The 13,150-nt window shown below is 37.9% G+C and overlaps 1 protein-coding gene across 3 annotated transcripts in view; it reads left to right on the plus strand.

Moving 5' to 3' along the window:
* Positions 1–13,150, plus strand: part of LOC106918859 (SLIT-ROBO Rho GTPase-activating protein 1-like) — an 86,581-nt gene that overhangs the window by 17,084 nt on the left and 56,347 nt on the right. For all 3 annotated transcript variants that reach the window (XM_014988898.2, XM_014988899.2, XM_014988900.2), the window contains exon 2: positions 10,016–10,211. In XM_014988898.2, coding sequence (XP_014844384.1) covers positions 10,016–10,211 — 196 coding nt within the window. The remainder of the gene's footprint in view (positions 1–10,015; positions 10,212–13,150) is intronic.

Consider the following 13,150-nt stretch of genomic DNA (forward strand, 5'->3'; position numbering starts at 1 on the left):
TTGCATTGCTCTTCTTCTTATATACTGTGGAGTGAAAAAGTGTTTGGTCCATTACTTATTTCCTAATTTTTTGATTGTTTCACTTTCGTGTTTCAGAACATCAAACCTTATTAGATATTGCATCTTCAAAGACAACACAAATAAACACAAAATACAGTGTTTAGATGGTGTTGATTACTAAGGAAGAAAAAAAAATCCAAACCTACATGGGTCTGTGTGGAAAAGATTAATCCCCTCTTAACCTAATAACTGGTTGTCAAGTTTAAATACCTTAAAACCAAAAATTCTGCCCATTTTTACAAAAGAGAACCACAGATTCTCGATTAAATCTTGATTAAACTGGGACGTTTTAACCCAAGGATGTGCTTTCATGTAAACCATTGTAAATGTATATGTCGGCATAAGGATATTTTCCTGGTAATAAGGTAATATTTTCAAGCACATGTTCACACTTTGCACATTAACGAAATATGAAGTCTCTTTGATTGTTTCTCACCGCAGAGGATGCTGCTATCTGACACAGATTGCAGTGCCCAAGATGCTAAAGGTCACAAAAAGTGTGATCCCAACAAAATGTATTGATTTTTGTGGTTGTAACATGAGAGAAAAAAAAAAGCAGAGTGTGAAGACCTTTGCAAGGCGCTGTGTATTCTGTCTGCAAAGAAATGTCTGCTCCTGTAGAGTTTACCTTTCAGCTTGCTTTGAAAATGCATCAACATCAAAGATTGTGCCGCCTTCTTACTGTCGGAAAGGTTACCAAAGCCTTGGCCTTCCTTTCCACCACTTTTTCCAACTAATGACTGGCCTCATACTATTTCTGCCTGCCTTCTATTTCTCTCGCTCACTCTCCCTTCGCAGTGGGTTGGCAGCGTACGGTTTATCCTCTGGAATTACAGGGCTGGTCTTGAATAGTAGGGTTGTTCCTTCTCTGCCCATCCAGCTTCTTCACTGGCTCAGCCCTATCAAAGGCCCCGAAACCGCACATCCTGCTACATCCTCTTTTTGTGGTACAGTTATGGATGTTTAGCAACATAAGAAGGGAAGCACATGAACGATGTGGATGACGCTATTCTTAGCCGCTTAGAGGACACATGGAAATAAGGAAGGAATTCCGGTTTTCTTTGTAGGTCGTGTAGTCCTCCTTTTCTCCTTCTTATTTGCACAGTGCAGAAAAGTGATCCCAAGCTATTTAACACTGACGTACTGTCTGTTTGTTCTACAAAATGTTGTTTGTGCATTTGAAAACAATTAAGGCCAGTAGTTTAACAGTTAACTTTAGAAATCACAATGGGGGAGTTCTAGGATTTAGAGCATAATTGAGACTAAAAGTCTTTTGCAAGCCACTTATTTATTTTTTTTTTATTTTATTTTGCTTGTTCTGCCAGTAGATTCAGTTCAGTTTTTGGGCTGTCATAACTTAGGTACACTAACCTAACAGATATTAGATAAACCACTGAATAGGTTCCCATGACAAATGCATGTACTTGTGAATAAGATATAAAGGCTTCTGTGAGTTTGGGAGCTGCAGGATTCTCTCTGTAAATTTAGCTATTTATCACAGAAAGGAGGATGTTTAACCTTGGTTGGGTTTTGTGTGCTGTACCTTTAAGCAAACACCAAAAATGTTGGAGATGCAGGAAAAAAAAAATCTAAACTGAGATTTTTCCCTTCTACACAGTTCAACAGCCTTTCAGCCAAGTAGACATGTTTACAGAGAAAGGTTCTGCTGTTACATGATGTCATGAAAGGTAGGGGGTTTCCAAGCCTGCTAGACCATCTAATATGCAGTTCAGAGAAGCCGCCTTGTATTGTTTTGTTGTGGTTGTTTTAAATCCAATTGAAGAAAATCCAACTTGGAATATGTTACTGGATTTTCTGTCACCTTGATTCCCACATCTTTGTTTGAGTTTCTGTGAATCCCCTAATTTCAAATCATCTCTGTAATAACATTCATTCCAGGCACTTAATCTGACTATTTGCTAGTCCTCTTGGTGCCATAGGAAGTATTTAATATTATACCACATAGTCTTCTTGCTGGTATTTGTTGTCATTCAGTTTTAAATGAAGAATATTTTGTATAGAGTTGAAAGTGCAAAACAGCCCCTGGATTTGTTTGTTTTTGCCTGCTCTTGCTTCCTTTTTCAATCATTTTGAATTGCATAGGCTGCATTGTTTCCACTCTTACTCTCGGCTGAGCTTTCTGTATGAAAGCTGCATGTTCTTGGTTTTAAACTCTTGTTTTCTTTGACGTGCATGTCAGGTTGGGTGCATCTTGGCCACAAAGACTTAAGCCAGTTATGTGCATGCGTGTTCGTAGTTGTTTAGTGGGTGTTTTCTTTACCCTGGTGATCCACCTTAAGACTGTCCAGATTAAACACTCCCTCTGTCCAGTTGAACTTCGACAGGATGAGCATTTTCTTTGGCAGGTCTAAAAACTGCATGCCTGCTGAAATGGTACAATGTATTCACTTCTGCTGAATAATACAATCCTCAAGGGCAAGAAATGCTTCATTTGTCTGATAAAATACAGTATTTTCTTCAAATAACTGTGGAGCCCGTAGAAGTACGGTGAATTCATCTCAAACTTAAGAAACGAGTTTGAGATGATTTAAAATGACAAAGTGCATTACCTGTGTGGAAGCAGCCATCGGACTCAAATGCTGTTGACTTTATCTCCTCTCGTACACATCCCCTTGAAGTTCACAACTAAGGAATAGTTCCTGAAAGCTACAGTTAACTTGTATAAAAAGAAGTTTTTTATATACGTGAAAACCGTCACTGTGTTCTGACAGTAAAATGGATCATCTAGGATAAGATCGAGCTCCTCTACCTCCTCCATGTGCAGAAAAACATTGCTTCTGGTCAAAAACAACCAATTAGGAGACAGAAGGAGGGTCTTAGCACTGTCAATCAAGATGGTGTACGCGCTGCTCAATTCCCAGGGTAGTAAATATGACCACTGATGATGGCGGGTTAATGGTTTTCCTGTAACGTTAAGTTGTTTCTCCGCCATTAGCACAACTGCAGCAAACCGGCAATTTTGAACTTGTACATTCTTTGCAAATACCTGATTCATTTTATGCTGTCAGAACATAGTGACAGTTTTAAATAAATATGTAAAAATAATCTATATTTTTTAAAAGTCACCTACTGCAGCTGTAAAAGAAACCCCTTATTGCCGCATGTCTCAGATTCATCTTTCATAGTTCGCATTAGTCAATTCTCTGCCAGGATGTTGCAGATTAACTTTGCTTCACTGCAAGTTAATATTCCAACAGATGAAAGCTTGAGTGCATCTCTTCCTGATGTTTCTCATGCTGCACCCCTCTTTGGCTCTGCAGCCACATGGTATTCATGGTATTGTTACCCCAAACAAGCGTCCCAACCGTAAAAGCTGCAGGCATGCCTGGCCAAGTTTGTTGCCTGGGGTTGGTTTAGATGAGAGCAAGTCGCCGCTTTGACATACGAGCTTTATACCCTTTATCTCTCACATCACTAATATCCCCAAACAAAAGCACAAAGGCATACCTGATGCAAGGTGGGGTATCGTTTTTCATTTGCAGCGGCAAAAATAGTTAGAACCTGTCATTATTCTGTGCTGTAATCTTTTCAATTTTGCCAGATTGCAGCACTTTGCCCAAGCTGCCTTTCAGTTTAAGGATTAACTTTGTGTCTTTAGGCTTCACACAAGTGTGAGACCAGCGCTGGTCCATTTAGGGCAGCAGACAGAGCAGCTGGGAATGCTTTGGAGATGAATGGTAAAAGTGGGCGAGGACTGGTCGAGAGACTGAAAGGGATCAATGTATTTCTCTCAGATTCCTTCCTCTCTGAAGTTGAGACACAGTTATGCTTGTACCGAAATATTTTTGCACTCTTAAAGCTGCAGTGTGTATCTTTCATAAAACAAAAAAGTATTTGTTAAAATTGTCACTATGTTGTGACGATATACTGTGAGACATATAATCTGTGAAAAAATCTAGCTTGTCAGCCTTCACCCAGTGCTCCCAGTACTATCGACAGAAAGACCTGTATTTTTACAGGAAGTAGAATGACTCAAAACAAAAAAACAAACAAACAATGTGCCTCTCTACAATGATAGATTCTCATCAGTGAACAGTAATAACCTAAAAGTCGGTTAAATCGAAACCAAAGCCACAGAACCTGGTTTAATGTTCTTTACCATCACTCAATGATGTCTGCTCTGGACAGAAAACATCACAAATCACAGTGACACTTATTTTATACTGCATTACCCATTTCCCAAAAACAAACAAAAAAAAATTAATATTCAACACAAAGCGGACATTAAGCCACACAAATCTTTGCTGGTTCTGTCAGATGTCCCATAACAGCAGATTGGTGTCCACATCAAACAAGATGCCTCAATGTTAACCTGCAGCTGAACAAACAGCTCTGACTCTAAAATGTGCTTTTATCCCCTAACATTAAGCTTCTAATTCTGTTATTTGGTTTGGATCAAAACGCTGGTCCTTACCAACCACCATAAACTCTGCCGTGATTGATCCCGCTCTCCTGCTTGCTTTGGGCTTCTTATCTGTGGGGCGTTGCTTTAGCTGCTGTGGCTTTTGGCTCATAAGCAGTTTAGAAGAGCTCAGTCTAATTGGCAGGAATTATTAGATTCCACTTATTGAAATTGCATTATTAAATATAACCTTGTAGAGTGGAAATGACAAAGATTTAGGGGTTCATTTTGGATTGCTACAAACCTAATGTAACACCCCTGAATTGGAAATGCGACTCGTATCTCAGCTGCTCTCGTATTTGCTATTTGAGCTTTACACATTTATGCTCTGACATTTGTTTATTAGGCCTATACATGCATTAGTAATAAAAATATTATTTTTCATCGCTTGTTTTAATCATATTTGCTGTGAAGGAAGGATGTTTTGTTTAGCAAAGTGATATAAGTAGGAAGAATATTTAAGAATAAGCCTTACTTTGCGTTGTGTAACTTTTGATTCAGTTTAAAGAATAAGAGTAATAGGGTCAGGCCTTTTTTTTTCCCATTCTGACCCAGCAGTCATCCTCTGGATAACAGTAGCCTGCAGTACTTGTGTTGGAAGCCTCTTTGTGATTTTGGAAGCTGCGAGGATGTCAGTCAGATGCTGTAATGGAGAACACGTTGCCAGATCTGTAATATTTTGAGATAAAGCCCATTCTCAAAGTTTGCAGGAATATGTTTGTAATTTGGCGCTGTTTTAAGTGCTCTGATGGAATCGATTTGGCATTTTGGCAGATCTTACTTTACTACTGCACAGACCCAGACGGCTGCTAAAGTCGTAACTGTAATCTCCATTGATTGTTGCTATTTGCAAAACTCTTAATACCTCTAATTTGACTGAGTAGACATTCTGGGTCATATGTTTTTTGTTTTTTTTTCCTTTGGCCTCATGATGACGAGTCACATTGTCAAGTAAAACTTTGAAAGTACGTCAGCATACACGATAGTACTTTAAATGGTGTGTCCACCCAAACCGTCAAGGAGAGAAGAAACCGGACAAGATCCACAGCTCAGGCGGGAGAATCTGCTGGAAGGACAGCTATTATGTATACGCTGCACATATCTGGCCTTATTGAAAGAGAAATGTGAAAAAGCTCAGTTCCAGAATGAACTGGATCTGACAGACGGACAGAATGAACTGAATGAAATGCAGCGCTGGGACTGACTGAATGAACTGTCAGATCCAGTTCATTCTGTTACTAATCAAGAAGCGCCAGATGACGGTGGGACCCAGTTCCTCACTTATCGGACATTAACCTGCCTTTTAACAGGGAAATCTTCCTGCCATGTGATCAAGCTGCTGATGTAATCCGAAGCTTTTCCTCCAGGAGCTATTTTGTAATTACCTCTGCTGGTATTTATCCTGTCTTGTATCCAGCCTCCAGCAGAGGCAAATAAAACTCCCCTGGTCCCAAGTAATAGATCTGGAGCAGATGGTGAGGCCGGCAACCCTCTTGTAGTATCCCTCTCCGGGCCTTTGCTGCTATTTCAGGTGCTGACGAGGAGGTGCATGAGCTGAGCTGCATGTGTAAATGCAGCGCTGGGACTGATCTACGATACGTTCTGTAAGAAATGGCAACTAACTTAGAGAAACTGTTGCCTGAGAGCAGTGGTTCCCACTCTCTTTTACGTTGTTACCCTCCTCCACCACCACCACGATGCTGTGACTCTTGAATGCATGCAGACAGGCTAATTCAAGCTTGTGAGTATATAAGCAGCAACAACAAAAGTAAATCTCCTTGAAGTAAGCAGTTTTTTATTGCTGAACTCTGTTGAAGTTTTAAATTTTACCCAATTGCTACTGTTTGGTTGTATTTGGACATATTCAATTCACCAGTTAAACGCTGTGAAATCTCTACGAAGAAAGATGTGCCAAGCTGAACAAGTTGGCTGTTAATGTTGATTCAATACTGGGAAGCATGACCAACACGGACTTGAACGGCTTTGTTGATTTCCTCTGCTGCTATTGCTAAAACTACTGGCTACAATTCGGAGCCCATGTTGGGAACCATTAGTTTAGATAAATGAATTGTTGCATGTAGCAACATGATGGATGCATACTGCAGCAGGCAGATTGCCTCTCTGATAAGTTAGATATATTTGGGTCCAAGGGCTGACAAAAAGTTATTTGTTACTCTCTGACATCAGATGAGTTGTTTTTACAGCGGTGTGGTCTTTCACCCACAATGGGTCAGTACCCCTCCTGCTTACTAAGCATTTTTGGTGACAATAGAAGGGATCTGTCTGGCAAATCCGAGTTGCAACTTCGTGGATTTTTATTTCCGTGAATGGTCGTGTTGGAAGCAGATTCTCTGCTGGAGTTCTTGGACAGTATCCAATAGGAAAACAAAATATCTTCAAGAAAAATGACATAATTTTGCTCTCATTGACTCCATGTTTTTTGTTTTTTTTTAATAAGATGGTTTTGTTTGAAATGGCTTCAGACTGTGCCTTACTTCTGGTGTCCCAATGTGTGAATGTAACTATAAAAACTAATCCAATTGTGAAGATTGCTTGTTTCAAAGCAAAGAAATAGACTTCAGTGAACTCGAACGCCCTCCCATAAACCCCTACAGTATGAGGCCTCCACATGTGTTTGCCATACATACTGCCTCAGAATGGCAGGAATGCAGCATGTAATATAGTAAAACATACAAGGACAGGCAGATCATTTTAGGTTTGGTAAAAACACATTGTGGTTTGATTTTTTTGAATGCATTAAAGGGCATGTGTGCCAGATCCAGTTCATTCTGTTTGATTTGTAAGAAACCTGTCAGACACCTGACATTGCTCTTAGCAAGGGGCTCGTATAACGCCTCTCTTTGATCAACGGGACTCAAACTCCAAAGGAAGTTTCACTTGAGATATTTGCCTGTGGGATTAAATGATTCTCTCTCTTTCTTATATAAACCCGTCAGATCAGAGTTTCAGTTCATGCTTACCATGACATGGATAAATATGACAAAGTTTTGCAACTTTTTGGGGGAGAAACTGCTTGTCGGTACGAACAGAGGTTTCTGTTTAAATTGTTCTTGATTTAGTAAGAATTTAGAGCATCTCTCTGCCACTCAACAACGGATAAAACTTGTTCTTATGACTTTGAAGGGCTCTTTCCATTGTTTTTTTATTTTTTTTAGCTAACTTTAAAAATATAATTTCCAGTTTGTTTCAAACTTCTCTGAAGATTTGGCTAAACTATTCCTTTAACCATTTATCATCAGTCTATGGTGATAGACTGATGATATGCTTAAAGATCCTCATCAAGACTGATGATTTGGATGATTTTCCAAAATCTGCTTTTTTGGCTTTTTTAATCTTGGTTTTTTTTATATCATGTATTACATCTTGTGTAATTTTGCATGTGTGGGTCTTGCCTAATTTTCCTGAATGGCTCATTAAAGGTTTAGTAGCTGTTTTGATAAAGCCTCATAAATACCAGCTGTTTTAGTAATAAAACTATTGCATGAAAAAAAATATGATTGAAATGGACAGCAAACTATATTAAATGTACGTTATTGTGCAAGTGATTTGGTAAATCACTTTAAAATTATAAATCCAGTTATTTATAAATGACAAAATATTTCCTCTTTTCCATGTGTTTGGTCAGCTTATGGAAAAACTTTTTAAAAACCAAGATTTTCAGCCAGATGTCGATTAAAGGCCAGCTTTTTTTTTTTTTTTTTTTATTGTTGTCACAGTGTTAAATAGTTTGGTAATAAAACATCATTTGCGAATCGCGTTGTGTTGTTGACATTGCCAGGCTTGTATTTTCCCATGATAGGTGGTTTCCTTCTAGCCTTCATTTACTGATATGCCAGCTACGCCTCCCACTGTCAATGTTTGAGTTGGAAAATGAGCGATTTAATGAGTTTTCCTGTTCAGTCATGAGTGTAATTGTGTCAAATGATCCGATAGTCTTCTTTGTATCTGTGCCATGAAACTTTATTTTCATTCTCCACTTTCTCTTTGGATATTACAGGAGGCTCACAAGTCCAAGTGCACATGCATTTGAACCTCTCAACTAACTTTAACTAGAGAAAGTTTTTCTTTCTTTTTTTTTCTTTAGTAATTTATTCTTTAAACTGTGCTCGTTAAACCTGTACAGTTAAACCAGAATTTCCACTACATTACACCAGATCCAAAATTAATTTTTTGTAGCCGTATTGAATGCTCTGATACTCAGGGGTGCATACACAAAAAGTGATGAAACTTGATGACCTCTCTGCCCTGATTTTACTTTTAGAAAGCTTTGCATCCTAAATGTCTCTTGATTAATAAGGACTGTAATGATTATATGTAACTTGATGGTAAAGTTGCTCCTGCTCTAATGCTATGTTTTCTTACAGGACGGTTTTCTGTCTTTTTTTTTTTTTTACTTTAAAAAGCCTCAGATTCTTTTTCAGTGATAATCTAATATGATGAAGACTTAGACTAGCCTATGTTAAATGTTGAATGTATAATCATCTTTTACCTATTTGAACTTTTAGTATTGTTGATTATGTATATTATGTGTCAAGAAAACATATTCTTTAAGCTGTGTCCTGAAACCTTTGTTTATTTTTGTTGTTGTTTTTTTTTACCCTGTTGCTGTTTTTGTAATGCTATCCAGATAAAAACACTTGCAATTATCTTCATAATTGCATGAAACAAAATATTTGTTGACATGCCGCAACCTTTGGGCCATATGTGACAAATTACCTGCTTCCATCAGTAACCACTTGGCTCTAAATTACCTCATTAATCTGTTTTCACTGCAAAAGACATCTGAGGGAAACATTTTTTTTCCCCTATCACAAGAAATCAATTACACAAGGCCTGGGCAGGATGTGGCAAGCAGAGGCAACAATGTGTCTGTTTGGATCCCAGTTTACCTGTTCAACAGGAAAGATGTTGATATTATTCCCTTGGGGAAAAACAAACAAACAAAAAAACAAAGTTGGATGTTATTTTTTTCATGCACAAAGAGCTGGTTGAGACGTGACCTGCCCCTCCGTTTTTTAAAGTGGATATTGTGGATCGATGTGAAAGTCGCAAAAACAACAGCATTTGTAGCTTTTTAAACTCCCCATGATGAGAAACAGAAGAAACTGATTGCATTTGTTGCAGGAGTTGTAGCTTTAATGAAACACCTGGGACCAGTTTTGTCCACCGTGCCAGCCTCTTTAAAAGCTGTACAGAGACTCATAACAGAAGCATAATAGCCTGTTTTGACCCATTCACTCAAACTTCCATGTGTGACTACTGCGTGTAAATTATTGGGAATGCAGATCATTTGTCCTCATCCTCAGTGCTGACGCAGACAGTTGTATAGTAATGTTTTGCAAAGCTAAATTGCAAAGCTTCATAATTATATTTATGCATTCAGATATTTGGAACTGTTTGGAACATTTACGACAAGTTAAGATGCACCTTGGTCTGTTGTATGTTTCTGCTTTCCTTAGTCATTTTTACAATCCTGTTCCTCATGTACGTCTCACCTTTGCATGTTTTCAGAGATTAGGACGCAGCTGGTGGAGCAGCAGAAATGCCTCGACCAGCAGACGGAAATGCGGGTGCAGCTGCTGCAGGACCTTCAGGACTTCTTCAGAAAGAAAGCAGAAATTGAAATGGAGTACTCCAGAAACCTGGAAAAACTGGCTGAGCGCTTCATGGCGAAGACTCGCAGCACCAAGGACCACCAGCAGTACAAGTAAGTAGATGCTAATTTCCTGATGGATTTTGTTCATAATTGGCTTCTGTTGAAAGGCTAAAAGAAAAACGATTCCTTGTTAACCACATTGCCGTTTTTAAATTTCTTTTTTTCCTACTTATTGTTAAAGATGGCTACCAAAACTTTTTTGGTAAGCGCATTGTGTTCACTCTTGAATTATATATATATATATATATATATATATATATATATATATATATATATATATATATATATATATACACTGCTCAAAAAAATAAAGGGAACACTCAAATAACACATCCTAGATCTGAATGAATGAAATATTCTCATTGAATACTTTGTTCTGTACAAAGTTGAATGTGCTGACAACAAAATCACACAAAAATCATCAATGGAAATCAAATTTATTAACCAATGGAGGCCTGGATTTGGAGCCACACATAAAATTAAAGTGAAATGTTCCCTTTATTTTTTGAGCAGTATATATATATATATTGTATGTTAATAACATAAGAGAAAGCCACTAAGTACGTTTAATATAATCTCTATTTTCATGTTCTTTTTAAGCAGTAAGTTTTTGTAATACTGTGCAGTAGAATTAATAGTAATAATGTTATTTATACCAATTATGACTTTTTCCATGTATAAACATTGAGTAAATATTTCCAAAATTTGCTGTTTATAGAGTTAAACAAGTTGATATACATTTTACCCGATTGTAAAAGCTGTGGGAATTGAACATTTCTTCAAATTTTCTCCTCCCACTAATTTGTATTCAAGGTGCCTTTTGGATTTTTTTTGTAAGTTTCTTCAGTCCTCGCTACATTACCACGGTAAATTGATCTTCTCATGTAAAAAGCAGACAAATTGTTTAAACCAGTGCAATGAACTAAAGTAAAATCCACGCTGTCTACATAACCCCCACTCTCCATCTGAAGCCTGGATTGCTTTAGCAGCTGGGTGTACACCCATGTGTAATACTTGCAATGGAGACTCTATTATGGGACTCTGAGGTTACTTCATTGTACAGTCTGGTCATTTTGTCCACAAGGTCCACTTTTGGCTTTGAGCACATTTCTAGTGTAAATATATGACATTTAGGAAAGGAAAGGAAAAAAGAAAAATCTTCCTGCAAGATTTAAATCATCACATTTTTTGTGCTCACATAAACAAACGCACAGTGTGGCCATGATATTCTCAGGGGTCGCTTTGATTGGGCACATTTCCTTGTGTGTGAAAAAGGGTGTTTTCGTTTTCATTTTTCTGTAGCCTCAAGAACCCCAAGCCAGTTTTTACATGGTTTGTTATGGTTAAGCAGCAAAATATGAAAACAGAATTTAAAAAGGAAGCTAAATCTGGACCTTAGTCTAGACAAGCTGCATTTAAAAGGGAGGTTGCTTCAATTTAACTTAACTCATCTTAAGATGAGCTGTCAAGATGTTGCTTTTTTTTCTATAAAACTGCAGAGAGTTTAATTGTTTGTGTCAAGCTGAGTATTTTTAGACAATATTAGGAATATGTCTATTCTAACTTTGGGCCTCCTCCCTTGAGTATTTGTTTAAACGGCGCCTAGGTAACAAGGTGAGATACAGGTGGAGGTTGACGCTGTGCCTCAATACGCTCTCCTAATAAACCATGTTGCTGACGTAGCTATATAAACATCATCTCACAGTGTGCTCCTAATGGCCTGCAAGAATCATTGCTTGGGTTTATTTTTGTGTCCAGTGACACTAAATCTAGGTGGGTTTTTTTCTGTTGGAAGACAAAAATGTACTTATGTTGTTACAAGGAGCTAAAACAGCATCTTTCTCACATGGCTATGGGCTCAGAAAAACATTTTCACACAGTTGGAGTTCAGTCCTCCATCCTCCTCAGGAGTGAAATGAAGGTTGTGAATGTCAGAAATCACAGGCTTGGTGACATTTGGGGGTTATGGCAATGACTCACTGCTGCAGAGGAATTCAGTGTGGTTCTGGAGGAGCGCTCTTCTCTTCTGCACTGCCATGAAGCAGGATAAAAATGGGAGTAAAGCAGAAGTTAAGTTATGGAAAAGACACGGTTCTGTTCACTTAAAAAAAAAAAAAAAAAAAAAAAAAAAGCTAAAAGACTAGCAAAATCTTTAGGGATACATCTCTTCCATCTTCACTAATCTAGGCTAAATGTTTTGTGGATTTTTCTTTGCAAAACGGGTGCATTTTGGAATATTGCAGTGATTATTGTGACAAATGTGTACAATTTTGCAATTGCAAAATACTGCTAGGATACAATATTGTTTGGCTTATGGATTTTAAATGCCTTACATTTACATTCTGCTTGTGAATTATATATTTCATTTGTCGGATGGACTTTCACTGCTCTCCCTCTTTCCATGTATTCTTAAAAGTTTGATAGGAGGAAGTACGTTATGTTGGGGCAAATTAGGGGGCAGATGTGGGAGAAAAAATATTTAAACATAACTATTAGTAATCAAAAAACTGCTCGGATTACATCAGGTTCAGTAAATGAAAGCTGACACACTCGATTTGAAAAAACATCTACAGCTTTGAGCTTCTTAGATGTTGCGGTGAAACAGCAGCAGCCTTTCATTAAACTGAACCATTGCTTATGTGTCAAAGATGTTGAGGGAAAAACCTTTTAATGCAGCTAGTCCTTTCCAGTAGAGACATAAAACAGCAGGGCAACATCAGAGTTCCCATGCACACAGCAAGAATCTGTTGGAAAGACTTGCATTTGTGCTTGTGTGGCTATTTGTGGAATAAACACATAAAAACATGTCCATCTCTTAGAGCCTGTGGGCATGCTTTCGTAACCTTAACCATTATGACTGAATGCCATGAAGAAACTCTGCTGCTAACCCATAAACCAATTATTGAAATTAAATACTTTTACCTTAATTCTAGGTCTTGACATTTAAAAAAAAAAATCTATCTGTTCATCTGGTGACCAGAATTTCACCC

This window comes from Poecilia mexicana, unplaced genomic scaffold (assembly GCF_051168715.1).
Source record: "Poecilia mexicana isolate PSO_F unplaced genomic scaffold, ASM5116871v1 scaffold_6, whole genome shotgun sequence".
In the NCBI taxonomy this organism is placed as follows: Eukaryota; Metazoa; Chordata; class Actinopteri; order Cyprinodontiformes; family Poeciliidae; genus Poecilia; species Poecilia mexicana.